General features: G+C 46.1%; 4 protein-coding genes across 6 annotated transcripts; 1 reads left to right on the top strand and 3 right to left on the bottom strand.

Moving 5' to 3' along the window:
- The first annotated feature begins 10 nt into the window (after window positions 1-10).
- Window positions 11-2,014, top strand: LOC9650405 (WAT1-related protein At3g18200). 2 transcript variants are annotated; one of them, XM_024677525.1, is made up of 8 exons: window positions 42-338; window positions 390-449; window positions 514-630; window positions 689-974; window positions 1,036-1,052; window positions 1,098-1,188; window positions 1,252-1,403; window positions 1,466-1,939. In XM_024677525.1, the coding sequence occupies exons 1-8, from the start codon at window positions 160-162 to the stop codon at window positions 1,890-1,892; spliced, it is 1,329 nt and encodes a 442-aa protein (XP_024533293.1). In that variant the 5' UTR covers window positions 42-159; the 3' UTR covers window positions 1,893-1,939. The 2 variants fall into 2 exon arrangements, with proteins under 2 accessions (XP_024533292.1, XP_024533293.1); XM_024677524.1 differs by having other exon boundaries at window positions 11-338; window positions 1,036-1,188; window positions 1,466-2,014.
- Window positions 1,908-4,572, bottom strand: LOC9650406 (HIPL1 protein). The gene is made up of 7 exons (XM_002972371.2): window positions 4,330-4,572; window positions 4,120-4,280; window positions 3,269-4,063; window positions 2,998-3,214; window positions 2,758-2,936; window positions 2,439-2,680; window positions 1,908-2,390 (listed from the first exon to the last, which is right to left on the bottom strand). The coding sequence occupies exons 1-7, from the start codon at window positions 4,415-4,417 to the stop codon at window positions 1,967-1,969; spliced, it is 2,106 nt and encodes a 701-aa protein (XP_002972417.1). The 5' UTR covers window positions 4,418-4,572; the 3' UTR covers window positions 1,908-1,966.
- A 7,124-nt stretch (window positions 4,573-11,696) lies between these two features.
- LOC9651029 (autophagy-related protein 3) lies at window positions 11,697-13,262 on the bottom strand. Of its 2 annotated transcripts, none has more exons than XM_002972373.2 (9): window positions 13,003-13,262; window positions 12,873-12,943; window positions 12,701-12,817; window positions 12,491-12,654; window positions 12,343-12,428; window positions 12,237-12,288; window positions 12,111-12,176; window positions 11,933-12,060; window positions 11,697-11,874 (listed from the first exon to the last, which is right to left on the bottom strand). In XM_002972373.2, the coding sequence occupies exons 1-9, from the start codon at window positions 13,161-13,163 to the stop codon at window positions 11,784-11,786; spliced, it is 936 nt and encodes a 311-aa protein (XP_002972419.1). In that variant the 5' UTR covers window positions 13,164-13,262; the 3' UTR covers window positions 11,697-11,783. The 2 variants fall into 2 exon arrangements, with proteins under 2 accessions (XP_002972419.1, XP_024533298.1); XM_024677530.1 differs by having other exon boundaries at window positions 12,343-12,440.
- On the bottom strand, window positions 13,226-14,326 carry LOC112347097. Its single transcript, XM_024677422.1, has one exon. The coding sequence runs from the start codon at window positions 14,324-14,326 to the stop codon at window positions 13,226-13,228; it is 1,101 nt and encodes a 366-aa protein (XP_024533190.1).
- Window positions 14,327-14,336: the final 10 nt, after the last annotated feature.

Raw genomic sequence — 14,336 nt, forward strand, 5'->3', positions numbered from 1 at the left:
AGCACTTGGGGACGACACTTTCGTTCCCCTTTTCTTCTTCTTTGTCGCCTTGTTCTTGTCAAACGCGCCCGGGTCTCGCTTCTTCCTTCCGCTGCAACATCCCCTCGCTCGCTTCATCAGACATACTGTTAGAGTTTATATACTTCTCGGAAAAGCGCCATGTTGTCGCAGCAAGGACGGTTGCATGGCTACCTGATGCTCGCCCAGCTCGCCTTTGCAGGGTTTGAGATTCTGTCGCGCATCGCACTCGCTACTGGCACGCATCCACTGGCTTTCACATTTTATCGCAACTGCGTTGCATCACTGGTACTTGGAGTGGTAGCAGCCTGGACAGAGAGGTAAGATTCATCTTTGTTTGTGCTCATCCATGTCGATCCCGGGATATACAGCGAGCACAAGCGGCCACAGCTTGGGACCCTGCTCTACTTGTTTGGACTGGGATTCCTCGGGTGAGTCACGAAGCCACGACACAGTGATAAGAATTAGAGTTCACCATTGGCCTTTGGTTTCCAGCGTCACCGTTAATCAAGTCTGCTACTTGGCAGGGCTCAAGTACACATCGGCCATCTTCGCCTCGGCCATGCGAAACTCGACTCCAGTCTTCACTTTCGTCATAGCCGCTCTGTGGAGGTGTGTGATACTGGTGTGTGATACTGATAGATCTATATTTTCTTCGTTTTGACACTAGGCTGGAGAAAGTTGATCTAAAGAGACGAGATGGACAGCTCAAAATTTTTGGTTCTTTGCTGGGACTGTGTGGCTCGCTTATTCTCTCCATCTATAGGGGACCCGTTGTCATCAAGAGCAATATCTCCATCTCTTCAACTGCAGGGACCACTAGGTCACATATCAAGGCCGACGCCAGGAAAACTCTTCACTTGCTGTGGTTTAGCGTCTCCATGCTATCCTGGCAGATCGGAGCGTTCTTCTTGACACTTGCTTGCATCGCCTTTGGAGGCTTTCTCATTCTCCAGGTATGAAACGCCGCTCTTTATTTACACTACACTATCTCTAACGTTGTTTCATATGCTCTAGGCGCCAGTGCTGGACAGGTATCCATCCCCGGTTTCGTTTGCAGCGTTTACATGCCTCTCAAGTGTGATCCAGACGCCATTACTGGGAGCTTTTTCCAAGTGGAATAACTGGAAGATCACGTCCACTTCAGAAGCTCTAGCCATCCTGTATGCTGTAAGACACTTCTGATCAAGGCTTCTTTCACTTTCTGCTGATCAAGTATCAACTTTGGCGCAGGGAGTGATTGGTTCTGCTCTCGTGTCTTCGATTCAGTCATGGGGAGTCCTTACACAGGGACCGGTGATCGTTGCCGCGTACCAGCCACTGGAAACGATTTTCACAGCTCTCTTCAGCATGGTGTTCCTCAAGGAAGACCTGCAGCTGGGAAGGTACGTGTGCCACAATGTTATCACTTTCAAGAAGCAAAACTTGACCAGCGTGATCACCGCAGCATCATAGGGGGGAGCGTTGTCATCGTCGGCTTGTACGCACTGATTTGGGGGCAGAGCCAGGAGCAGCTCTTGGATGAAGCAGCAGCACATCAACTCCCGGAAACAGTGCTCGGCCTAAACATCATTCCACAGTCACTCTTGCAGTATCCACTTCGTAGGTTCTCGTGCGACCTTGAGACGAGGAGAGACGAGCATCGAGCCGATGACGCACAAGCAGTTCATAGGAGGCATTCGCTCGCAGCTCTCACCAACGACAATGCAGGAGCCCAAGGACCTCTTCGCCGAATGTCGTCAACGTTTCGGAGCCTTCTAAGGGAATTTGAAAGAGGTCCAAACCCGAACGATCTAGAGAATCAGCAGCTGCTACGTGAAACCACAGACTCAGCCTCAGTAGTAGATACACAAACTCAAAGAGTCACCTTGTAACACTCGTAGCTGGTGTTGCATGCAAAGAAGTTCCATATATTACATAGACACACGTACAAAACTAGGCACTCGCTTCATCTGTAGAAAAGCATCCAGAAACAAAGAGTGGCAACTAAGAGACTAGATGGCATGGCTAGTGCGTACGCTCGAGATGGCGGTGGTGCTGCGACTTGAACGGTAGGAGGTGTGGGTATGGGAGTTAAGGCTGGGGCTGTTACTGACGAGGGAAGCTTCTTGGTGCAAGTAAAGTTGCACTTGGTGGGGTTGACAACCTTGAAGATGCCAGCCGAAGTGAGCATGTACAGGTTTCTGCTGTTATCCTCGCCCCACGCAAACACAAACCCGATATCGGGAAGTGGACTGCCGCTCACATACTTACATGCCAGAGTCGAACCGGAGCAGCTGAAGTTCAGTGATGCACTCGTGTAGTTTCCACTGCCCTCGGGAGTTTCAGTGATTCCCCAGATGTTTCCTCCGTATAAATCAGCATAGAGGTACCTGCGATACCAAAGAATGTGAACTCATCTTACATAAGAGGCCTAGTACCTGCCGTAGAGACACGGATCCTGCAACGATCTCGAAACGGAGCCACCGATGATGGAGGCTGAGCCTTGCTCCTTGTTAACGCTGTCGTGGAGGTAAGTTGCAACGGGAAATATAGCTTGCAATGGATTTAGGCTCGTGTTTCCGCCTGGTGACCACGGGCCACTGTAATTCGCTACTCCATCAAACGTCCTCCATCCGTAATTCCCTCCTTTGGTAACCAGGTTCACTTCTTCGTAGATGCTCTGCAACCGGCACAGAAACGCTTGATAAGCTCGTTTGATAAGCTCAGCAGCAAAAGCAGAGACAGAAATGTACAGACCTGTCCAACGTCCGTGCAGTAGAAGTACTCGGGTTTTGCGCTGTCAAAACTGCACCGCCAGGGATTCCGAAGGCCCAAAGCCCATATCTCAGGACGTGAATCGTTCTGCCGAAGGAATGGATTAGTTTCCGGAATGGAGTATTTTCCCCACAGTCCCAAGGTAGACACCTCCTGATCGGCTGCTCAGAAAGTTCAAGGTAAAAACGCGGCACCTCACGCTTAGAAAGAGAATCGACTCACTTGGCGTTTTGTCAATGTCGAGGCGAAGGATCTTCCCAAGTAGAGACTTTTTGTTCTGAGCAAAGTTGAAAGGATCGCCTATGCCACCTCCGTCTCCCATCATGAAATACAGGTACTTGTCCTGAGGTCCAAAGAGCAGTAAACCGCCGTGGTGAGTTGTGTAAGGAAGGCCCATGGACAGTATCCTCCTAACTTCGTTCGGGTTCGCTTTCAGAGCCTGGATACTAACAAAGATGAGAAAAAAGAAAGAATAAAAAACAACTCTTTCTACCTGCGAAGGTGATATGGTTGCATTGCCGGCTGAGAATTCAGAGATGACACTCGAGTACTGGCAAGGAAGCGTCCCGTCGGAAGAGCGAACTTGGGAAGGGTCACAACCAACATCAGCGTTGCATGTACAGCGCGCGCCACCACAACCGGCCCACTTCTGCTTGTCGCAGTTGTAAGACACAAAGAAGCGGCCGTTTTTCACAAACTCGGGATGGAAGGCCACGGACATGAGGCCGAACTCTCTGTCAGATATGATGAAGTTGCTGATGTCGAGAAACGGAGCCGCCTTATCGACTTTGATGCTAGTGTTGGAGCCTTCGTCCGGAAGAAGAACAAGATATATCTGTCCCGTTTGCATCGCAACAAAGGCCCTGTTGGACCCATCCGGATGAGGAACAAGACCAATGGAGTTGTCCTCCCCAACCTTGTCAAAGCATACACCTGCAGGAGGCACGTCGCTTTGCTCTACGGTAAAGTTGTACGTGCTCCCATCGAAGCAAAACTGCCCCACCTCTTGAGGCAATCCCAAAGCCTCACAAAAGCTGGTATTCGACTGCCACTGCTCGATAAGTGTCTCGTTTGCAGACGAGTTCTCCGACAGGCTCGAACCCGGTGGCAGCGTTCCCACAAGGCTGGGAGAAAATGGCGAGCCCGGGATGGTGAGGTTCTTGCAAGCATCCCAAACATCGAAGCAGTATCCGCCTCCGCTGGAGGGCCCGGTGCTAGAGTTGCACAGCAGGGGGACGGATCGCAATCTCCTTCCACCAAACAAGTCAGCAGCGAAGGAGTCGCATTTCTATCCATGGAAAGAGAGAGCTCAATTCAAGCAGTTGTTTGAAGAAGAAGCCGTACCGAGCAAAGCACTTGCTTGATGTAGTTCGCGCAAGTTGCATCGGAGATATTCATAGCCGCAAACTGGGATCCAATGGCCGAATCGTCCGATGCCGAGCAGCACCCAGTCCCCGAGTACTGGGAGCAAAATCTGAGCTGACCGACATCCCGCAATGGAGCCTCTGTGACGAGAGAAACCCCTAAGAAAATTTCAAACTTGGTACCACTCACCTTGGTTGAGGCAAAGGGGAAGGGCTGAAGCAGTGTGTAGCAGCAGCAGCAGCAGCGGTAGCAACGAGGATAAGAGCAAAGCCGCCATCTCCCCCGATCCTCCTCCTCAATCCTCCTTTCGGAAGCAATCTGCTTTCCTCCCAGAGTCAACTCTCACGCATGGGACCCTACAGCCATAACTTTGTCCTGCTACTCACTTGACTCTTGCTTGCAGATGCGCAGTCGTGTTCCCCGTGTTGACTCGCAGCAGCTAGGTGCTACCAAAGAACCGCCGCGTTGAATCTCTGAAACTTCTAAACAATGCGCTGGCTTGGTATTTATCTAATTACAGAACATTATCTCTCAGATAATGTACCTCATGACGCTCCTTCCATCGTGTAATCGTACTCAATTGTTGGAATGACCGACACCATGAACAGAACTAGCGTCAACAAGCCAATCCAAGCAGGGAAAACATCCACCCTTCGTGACTACAAAATCGGGATGATCTCCGGGCATGGGCATGGCAGTAAGGATGAACTGAGGCATGCTGCTCAGCCATGTGTGGATGGTCTTCAATTGTAACATATGAAAAATGTCCGCAAGCTTATTGTTTGATGGAACGCAGAGAAGAATGATTTGTCCATCTAAAACTTTCTCTTGGACGAAGATGTTGTGGCGTGATAAACTTTGATCCTGAGCTTGTCTTCGAAGATGTCAGTCAAGATCATGCTCGTCACACGATGAGCATTTCACTAATTCCTGTCACTCTGCTTCGTCCACTGCAACGCTGTAGAGAGGGCTACGAGAGGCTGCAGCAATCAGCTTGGGGCTGCATTGAAGAGATTGACACGCGCATTGCTCGAGAGAAAGAGTGGAAGGTCGTTCTTGCTAGAACTTGACACATGGCAAGAACAAAAATGATGAAAGCAAAAGGATACAGACCAAATTGCCCCTTCCTACATACCAGATATCATACCTGATATCTGTTTACCTTGATGTCCGCCGTCCTCCATTGTTTCTCCACTATGCTTGTCATCACGTCTTGCTTTCCCCAACAATCGCTTCCTATCAACTTCCGCTATCAACTTCTCTGGACTAAGTGGATCACATGCCTTCTCGAGCAGGGCAACGTCTCTGGCAGTAGCTTCATACCACTCTTGGGACAAAACCTCCGTGATCAGGGCACCGCCAAAGCCAACCAGCTTAACATGCAGCTTCCCAGCCTCGTCGACTTTGCTCACAACCTTGGACGTGTTGATGTCGCGGATGGCAATCCCACGCTTGTGGATCGCGCGCAAGCACTCCATCGCCTGCTTCAGAGTCTCCCCCTCGTCACTTAAGATGAACTTCGAAGGATTGGAGCACTGCTCGAGCTCGCTGAAACCACCGTCGGTCATCATAACGAAGACGAACATCGCCCCCTTGAGGAACCCCCACGACAGAAGCTTGGGAACCGCAGAGCCCTGTACGTTCTTGAGCCTCGTGTAGCAGTCCACCTCCGTAGCAAGCTTGGCGAGACCGAGATTGATACCAGCCTTGTACTGGCTTGTCAAGTCCCTGATCTTCACCACCACGTCTTGTCCAGCATACTTCGCTCGAACAGCAAACACCGTCTGGTTAGCGTTGCCATCGCGATGCAGCGGTAGCGTATCCACTTGCCTCAGATCTTCGAACTTGAATCCATCGTCCGTGACTGCCTTGTCGACGATCTTGCGTGGATCGATGTTGCTCAGCTTGCACACGAGCTCCAAGATCTCAAGGACGGGGGAGAAGTCGAGCTTGGGCAGCACGCTCCTCACGCCCGTCAGCGGTGGCAGTCCTTCCTTCCTCGCCACCTCCACTGCGAAGCCGAGCGCCATGAGCGGATTGTTCATGGCGGGCGACGAGACCAGGAGCTCATTCGCCGTAGCCCTCTTGCAGAGCCACGACGAGTTGAGATTCGTGAGCACCCCAAAGCGAGCTCCCGTGATCTCCATGTAATTCACGAGCCTGTCTTGCACCAGGTCCAGCTTGTCGGGCAAGTTGAAGAAGTCGAGCAAGAAGAGTAGAACTGGAGTGGCGTCGCCCCGGCGGAACAAGCATCCTTCCGGCCTCGCAATGGCGCCTGACTCGAAAGATCCAAAGATTTCCTCGTTTTTGTCGCGGAAAAGACCTACCATTTGCGAGAGGTAGTTCCAGTAATAGATCGTGAAGAAGGGGTAGAGAGGGGGTCGATCGGGCAGCTGACCATACCAAGACTGGATGTCCGCTTCGATATCCCACCTCCCTACACTATAGCCGCCGCGATGCATCAAGTCGCCAAGCGGTGCTAGTGGCCCCATAATCAACAACTTCTTGACAGGGTCGGGAACCTTGGGATACGGCATCGTCATGGCGTGCTTGAGAGGTACCAGGGCAAGCCGCGCATGGAAGGCAAGCAGTGGATGCTCCTTTTCCTCCGCCATTGTCGAAAACCAAAAACCCTAGAGTCCCAGGCGAGATGAGATGCAATCTATCCGTGCAAGAGCATTGGCAAGCTTGAGCGCCTCTTGTGTTTTTGTAGCACCATGCCATCAGGGTTGAATCTTGGCAACTATTTACAAATAAAAAAACAAAATAATTTGCTCATGTATGGTTTGCTTAGTATTATTATTCTTACTTAATTGATCAAATAAAAGTTTATAATTATAACCATGTTTATAATTTATAAATATAAGATTAATTTTATTGCACCTTTAAATGGTAGAATAAAAAAGAATATACTAGAAAGTGTTTAAGAAAGTTTAAAAATTATAAACATGTTTATAAATTATAATACAAGATTAATTTAAATAAATAGCAACAATTAAATGGTAGAATATCCTAGAATATTCAAGCATATTCTAAGTATATCCCTACCATTCCACTTCCCTACAAGTTTGCTTAAACAAACAAAAAATTCTTGGAAACATCAAAACTAAGAGCAATTCTTATTAAAGGTTAGATTACAAAATATAAATAAAAGATAAAATATGTTTAAAACATCTTACAAAACTGAAATTTTCTCACAATTAACTCAATAATTTAGATCTCATAAATATAGTACAAATATAAAATAATAAGAAATAACTATTCACCATCTATAAAAAGAAAATTTTAAAAGTATACAGCTCCAATGCTATATTTGTATTAGGATTTTGATAGTTATTTGATTAATTTCAATCTAGACCATTTGCTTTTGTATATAACTTAAAAAATTTGGGCTAATCAAATATGCATATTTTTTTAATCTATGCACTCATATTAGCGGCTCCATTTTGGGGCTTAAGGATTTGTATTTCACACATAGATGCCATTCTTAGGGCTTGCATCCTTAAATTTTGAATAGGACTTATGGAAGTTGTGAATGAGATTCTTTTATGTGGTCGAAGGTGTGGTTCAAGTATATCACCACTTGATATTGGCATCGGAAAGTCCCAAAAAAGTGAGTCTTCCTCGAGGAGTAGCATGTCAAGAGGGCATGACTCTCCACTTTAGTTCATATATGATCATGCATGTTAGCAATGTGGTGGATAAAAAACAAGGGAACGACTTTGGGATCTTAGGAATAGTATAAAGTTTTTCTCAAAAAGTTGAGGATGTGATCCAGATAAATATTTGACTTAGCAAACTGGCTAATATGATTGTGATAAATAACTACAGTTGGAATCATGGGAATGATGGAAACTCTTGGATGATAAAGGAGTCATAAAATTATCCTCATATAATTGAGGATAGTGCTCAAGAATTTAAAATACCAGAAAGTGGTGTTTGGTATCATAAGGGCATTAAATAATGCCCAAAGGACCAAGTCCCTAGTGAAAAATAAATAAAAGGTACTATTCAATATTTAAGATTGTAAAGATGAGAGAAGTCCGTGTATGCACATGTGCACTTAAACTAAAAGAGCACTAAAGAAGGAAATTCTAAATTGTCAATAAGTCAAACATACTTGACATAGTGATGAGAAATTTATATTGTTTATTTGCTCTTGCTAGTGTTGGGAACCCCCATAATATTGAACTTAATCCCTCAATAATGCTAAATGATAACTTACTTTATCTGCCAAACACTCTCGCTATCATATCTTATATGTTGGTCCTATTTAGGTCCCATGAGTTATTTATGATAAATGCTTAAATCTATCAATGAAGCATATATGTAGAATGTAGAGATTGTCATTCCACATTCTCTACATGTAGAATGTAAAATGTAATGGTTACTCTCAACAATTGGTTGTTACAACCATTTTGAAGAACCAAGAATAGGAAAAATTAATAGAAATATACCTCGAGAAGTTCCTCGGTTATAGGCATAATTTAGATAATCATCATCATAGTTAACTAATTCTTCTATATTTGGATTTGCACACCTTCATTATGGTAAAACTTCTTGCATGTTTGGTTCTCTTGTTTTGGAGGAACTTGCTCCACTTCCTCCTCCCATCATAAAGGAATTTCTTATAATTTTTTCTCGTTGGTATCTTCACTCTCTTCACCATTGGCACTAATAGTGTTGACATTTTCATAGCCACCATATTTGTTATCTAGCACGTTTTCATTATTGCCTCTAGAATCCTTTTAGTAAGTTGGTGCATAGCTGGGATCTCCAATTCTCAAGGGCAAGATCACTTTATCACTACTGGAAAGTTGTTGAGTACATGCTTTAGTCTCTCATACTATGCCTCAGGAGTTAATTGCATACCAGTGTTTCAAGAGGAATGCCTCTATGTCAGAGACGTTGCTAGCTTACCAGACATGGGCAGCGGCAGGCGAGGCACTCCCACCCACGCATTCACCCGTGCCCATGCCCTTGTGCTGGTTTGCCATTGTACCAAGCTTGGGTGGTAGTGATCAAGGCACTTGGCACACCCACACCCTTGCACCCACATCCTCACCCTCACCCTCACACCCTCACACCTATACCCATATGCCTGCACCTCACCCTTACACCCATGCCCTAGCCCTTGCATTTGTGCTTGGTCTGGCCTAGTCCATGCCAATTCGCCGGCATACTAGGTATGGGGCACGGAGGTGGGTGTGGTTGGGAGTAGGTAAGAAGGAGAAGGAAGAAGAATAAAAAGAGGATACTTACTCTTGGTGGTAGGGTACTTTATGGCTGCCCTAACTCTAACCTAACTCTTATCATGGTTGTTCATTATGAATGGAAACATATCCATTTATTTCCACATTTATTTTGTTGTAATTTAAAATTTCTACTCCTTTCCAGATTTGATGATATGGCAAAATCCTTATGAGTTCTGACCTATTAATATAGGTGTGCCATAATGTGACTATGCCATCTATAATATCACAGCTATATGTGTGGAATGTATAAATTAATGGCAATACAAAATGACAAACAAGAATTGTATGTTTTCTTGCACACCATGGAACCTTGTCATAAATTTTTAAAATCATAAATTCATATAATTCTTGTACTTATTCTACATTCATGTCATATGAAGGTGCTATTTCTAGAGCAATGTGACATATAATTGGCAATATATGATATATGGTAGTACACAAATGGAATTGCTTAAAGTTATTAATTAGAGTAACTTTAGTAGAAAAAAAAGAAATATCATTTCAAGCATGTGCTATTATGTGAAAGGTAGGAATGATTTTATTCTAGGATCTAACAAATAATAAAGTGGAATTGTCTTTTAGTTTCAAATAGTGCACACATATTTAGTATGTATAAAAGCTAAAAATCACCTTCTTCTATACTTATTTCAATGAAGTATAAAGGACTTTGTTCTACAATCTTAAAAGTCTACATTATTTTACAATCTTTACACTGAATTCAAAAACATGATAGACCTTTTATAAAAGTGTAAACTTCTAAAACATAAAGGCAACCAAATGGAGAGCTAAAGTCTTGTTTTATAAAGTTTTTTTGCCAAAATTTTGATCTTTGTCTTGGCTCTATATCATAAGAGGTTGTGATTTGCAATGACATTAGTGTAGTTAAACACTCATTTCTTTTGGGTGTGGGTGAAAGTGAATAACATTAGGATTTATCAAGGAAATTTAAGTTTTTGGATTTCCAGTTAAAGTGCCAAACTATGCTCATGCCAAAATAAATGAAGTAAGAGTTGGTCATCATCATTCACTCCTCTTCTAGTTCCAATAGAGATGCCACTCTAGTGCCAACCATGAACCATTTGACTGTTTCTTGTGATGTTAGTGTTGTTATTTGCAATTCTTTTCTTTATGGCCATATTAAATTACACTCTCTTCATGTGAGGCTCAATTAACTTTTTGAGGTTGCCATCTATGGTTCATGAGGACCATGAGAATATTCTAAAAATATTTTAGGATCTAGGACTTCCTTGTACATTTGCAGAAGGAAATTAAGAAGTGGAACAACCAAAGTTATCTTGACACCTGGATTGAATGGCAAATCCATTACTAAAAAGTTGGTGTCCTCTGATTGTTGAACTGGTCTGCAGCAAAAAAGTGTTTTACCTAGGGAATGACAGTTTGTCTGCAAGTCACATGAAAAATGAATAGTTGTAGGATCCGTGTCTCCAGAGCCTCTTCTGTAAGAGGAAAGTTCTCCTCCACAAGCAGATCCTGGGACAATGGCGCTCCTTGATGCCAAGGAGGATGAGCCTCCTGGTTAGCGATCCCTCTTGGATGCTTGCATCAAGACAGCAGGCTGTGTAAAGGTGCTGAGCAACAAGCAAGCAGAGAAAGTTGGAAATAGAGAGATTTCAACACAACCCAGATTACATAACAAACTCTCTCAGCAGGAATTTAGGAAGAAAGCTGCTTGTGGCTGAAGAGCTAGTAGCAGAAGGCGTGCAGCTAAAGGCCAAGACCAGGGGCGGTGAGCAATCAAGCAAGGAGATTTAGCAAGGCCAAGAGGAAGCTTAGTTGATTGATAAGTTGTATGCTACGAGATTCAGGCTGGCATGTAGTTATGCCCAGTAATTTTTCATGTGACTACAAAGTCGCAGACAAAGTCGTCATTACTTCTTCGTACGCTTGTTTGATAAGCTCAGTAGAAAAAGCACAGACAGAGGAGATATTGGCCGAATCGTCCGACGCAGAGCAGCAGAGTACTGGTAGCATTTCTGAGCGAACCGACATCCTGCAATGGAGCCTCTGACACGAGGTAAGAAAATTTCAAACTTTGGTACCGCTCACCTCGATTGAGGCAGAGGGGAAGAGCTGAAGCAGCGGTAACAACGAGCAAAGCCGCCATCCTCCTCAATCGTCCTTTTGAAAGCTACATGGGACCCTACAGCCATAACTTTGTCCTGCTACTCACTCGACTCTTGCTTGTAGCTATGCGACTGCCTTGCTCGCAGTCGTGTTCCCCGTGTTGACTCGCAGCCGCTAGGTTCCTACCAAAGAAAATGCCGTCGTGACACCGGAAACTTCTAAAGAATGCGCTGTCTTGGTATTTATCTAGGTGTAAGCTGTACAGAACATTATCTCGTCCATAATGTACCGGTTTTATGTACCTCATGACGCTCCAACCGTGAACTCCATCGTATAGTCGTACTCAATTGTTGGAATGACCGACGCCATGAACTTGAGGAACAGAAAAAGGTACCTGCGCAAGAATGTCCACTGTCAACAAGCCAAGCAGGGAAAACAAAAGAGATCCTTACTTATCAACTTCGGGTTCCACCCCTCGTGACAACAAAATGGCGATGATCTTTTTCATAACCGGGGCATGGCGGCAAGGATGAACTGATGCATGCTTCCCAGCCATGTGTGGATGGTCCTCAATTGTAACCTGTGTGCCAATATCAGTTCCAATAAAAATCCCATCGTTCTCCAACTTACAGTCTGTCGAGCATGATCTTGACTGACATCTTCAAAGACGAGCTCGGGATCCAAAAGCATTCGAGACTGTGAGTTCAAATTTATGTCAGCAAACTGTATGTAACACAGACGAAAATGCTTAATTACCTCGTCATATCCAGTTAGCCATACTCTTGGAACTTGGAAGTACTGGTCATACCTGTAGTGAGTACCTTAAAAGGACTGAACTTGAAACTCTAGAACGTTAGCTTACGTGATGCTTATATCGTAGGTCCGAGTACGCAGGATATTGTTATCATCCGGCTCATGAGCTATTAGATAGGGTGCATGTACTGCAGTCTGCGTAATGAACTGAATTTGACGGAAAATAAGAGAGAGAAGGAATTTTCCAAAGTGAATACCTCGTCCCGCGTCACAAGGTTATCGGAGCTATCAAAATCGGACATATCCGGAACATCATCCTCGTGATTTACGTATGTATCGTCAGAGATCAGGATCTGAGGTCTGTCTTCTGTGTCCGCCATGTCCATGGATGGAACTGTGTCATCGTCGTCCTTAAGAGGTCCTGGAACTTGGCAATCAAAACATGAGCTAGAAACGAAACAGCATACCCCCAGGAGCTCCGTGAGTCGCTAGCCACCCTTCCCCGTCTTCTCCATCGAGCAAAACTTCCCCACCAGCAGCTGCGTATTCCTCTTCAAACGCGGCCGCTCGTCGCAAGCATGGAACTGAAAAGGAAAAAAAGAATGAAAACTCTATCCAAAAGCTTCTCAAAGGCATTACCATTCCTAGTGATCAAAAACTGCTTGTCTTTCGGTAAATGTCCCTTCTGTTTGGAAGGGTCGCCACTCTCCCTGCGAGAAAGAGGAGGAAGAAAATAGGTAAACAAGGGAATTTAGGTAGCGTATCATACCAGGACCAGGTAGGGCACTTGGCGACGAGATTGTCACCGGCCTGGACGAATTCCGCGGGAGTCAGCACGCCTTTCTCGACGAATGCCGAGACCGTGCGAGGACTGGTTATTCGCTCCACGAAACTTTTCATGCCCTCGTGCAATCGCTGCTTGAACGCCATCGTTGCCTTCGCAGCGAAGAACCAGGAACCCTAAACTCGACTTTTAAGTCTTCTCGCTTCCTTTATAATCCAAACTTTTCAAAAGGGACACAGTATCTCTTCCAAGTTCTAAAATCGCCATCACTCAGCGCCAGTCCAATCCCCTGCTGCTGCTGCTCCTCGCCCTCCTTCTTCCCCACCCCCAGATAATACATTCTCAAGCTCCCATCTTCCATCTTCACCACATAGGGAGTAGCAACGATCCAATTGTCCCACACCTCCTCCCCTCGCCGAGCTCTCAAGATCGGACCCCCGGGCTCGTCTCCGCACTGCTCGTCTCTCCTCCACACTAAACCATCCTCCGACGTCGCCAGCCCGATCGCAAACTCGTACTGATAGTTGGATCCCTCGTAGAACATGACGAACTCGTCTCCGATCCTCAAGACATGCCGCACGGACACGCCACCTTCGTCCCACGAACCGGGCTTGCCACACTCCAGCACCTTTCCCTGCTTGTGCCACAACAGGCCATCGTCCGAGGTCGCAACTCCAGCTGAGAAGAAGCCCATGTTGTTGTGGCCTCCGTTCTCTCGCGTGTGGTAGCTCATGAGCCACTTATCTCCTGCTGTCCGGGGAGGAAGAACTCTCGGCCACGATGCCCCGTTTTGATCCCACTCTCCCTCTTTCCCGACGCATAGCACCGGCTTCTCAATCCTCTCGAAGTTCAGTCCATCTTCCGACGTTGCGACCCCACTCTGGAGCTTCACACCCCTCCGCACGCTCCCAAACAGTGCCACTTCCTCCATGCCTGCTCCAAAGTAGAACATCCACCACCTGTCGTTGTGACGGATCACGTCCCCGACGCCGATATGCACCGCGTCGAACGCCGACGGATCATCTGACGGATCCATCACGGCTCCTTCGTACAGCGGGCCTTTGGCTCGCTCGAACCTGTAACCATCTTCGCTTGTAGCCATCCCGATGCGGCCCGTTGGCAGGAAAACGTTGAAAGGCTTGACACCAAAGTTCCACTCGTCCCTTGCTCGTCCATAGTAGTACATCCTGTAGCAGCTGTTCTTCTCACACTTCGCGACCACTGCTCCGGAGAATGCCTTCCTGTCCCACCAATTTGAGTCCGGCGCGGCTGGTAAAAGCACAGCTCCAGAGCTCCAGGAGTCCGCCATAGATCCTAGC

This window comes from Selaginella moellendorffii, unplaced genomic scaffold (genome assembly GCF_000143415.4).
Source record: "Selaginella moellendorffii unplaced genomic scaffold, v1.0 SELMOscaffold_19, whole genome shotgun sequence".
Lineage (NCBI taxonomy): Eukaryota > Viridiplantae > Streptophyta > Lycopodiopsida > Selaginellales > Selaginellaceae > Selaginella > Selaginella moellendorffii.

What these genes read in the sequence shown, in the direction of transcription:
- LOC9650405 (XM_024677524.1), top strand. Translation starts at nt 160, where the DNA reads ATGTTGTCGCAGCAAGGACGGTTGCATGGCTACCTGATGCTCGCCCAG. An exon ending in GTCATAGCCGCTCTGTGGAG is followed by an intron (nt 631 to 688) that starts GTGTGTGATACT and finishes TTTTGACACTAG; the next exon opens with GCTGGAGAAAGTTGATCTAA. An exon ending in GAGGCTTTCTCATTCTCCAG is followed by an intron (nt 975 to 1,035) that starts GTATGAAACGCC and finishes CATATGCTCTAG; the next exon opens with GCGCCAGTGCTGGACAGGTA.
- LOC9650406 (XM_002972371.2), bottom strand. Translation starts at nt 4,417, where the DNA reads ATGGCGGCTTTGCTCTTATCCTCGTTGCTACCGCTGCTGCTGCTGCTG. An exon ending in TCAAGCAAGTGCTTTGCTCG is followed by an intron (nt 4,064 to 4,119) that starts GTACGGCTTCTT and finishes TTCCATGGATAG; the next exon opens with AAATGCGACTCCTTCGCTGC. An exon ending in CGACATTGACAAAACGCCAA is followed by an intron (nt 2,937 to 2,997) that starts GTGAGTCGATTC and finishes CTTTCTGAGCAG; the next exon opens with CCGATCAGGAGGTGTCTACC.
- LOC9651029 (XM_024677530.1), bottom strand. Translation starts at nt 13,163, where the DNA reads ATGGCGTTCAAGCAGCGATTGCACGAGGGCATGAAAAGTTTCGTGGAG. An exon ending in GTTTTTGATCACTAGGAATG is followed by an intron (nt 12,818 to 12,872) that starts GTAATGCCTTTG and finishes TTTCCTTTTCAG; the next exon opens with TTCCATGCTTGCGACGAGCG. An exon ending in GACTCACGGAGCTCCTGGGG is followed by an intron (nt 12,655 to 12,700) that starts GTATGCTGTTTC and finishes GCCAAGTTCCAG; the next exon opens with GACCTCTTAAGGACGACGAT.
- LOC112347097 (XM_024677422.1), bottom strand. Translation starts at nt 14,326, where the DNA reads ATGGCGGACTCCTGGAGCTCTGGAGCTGTGCTTTTACCAGCCGCGCCG.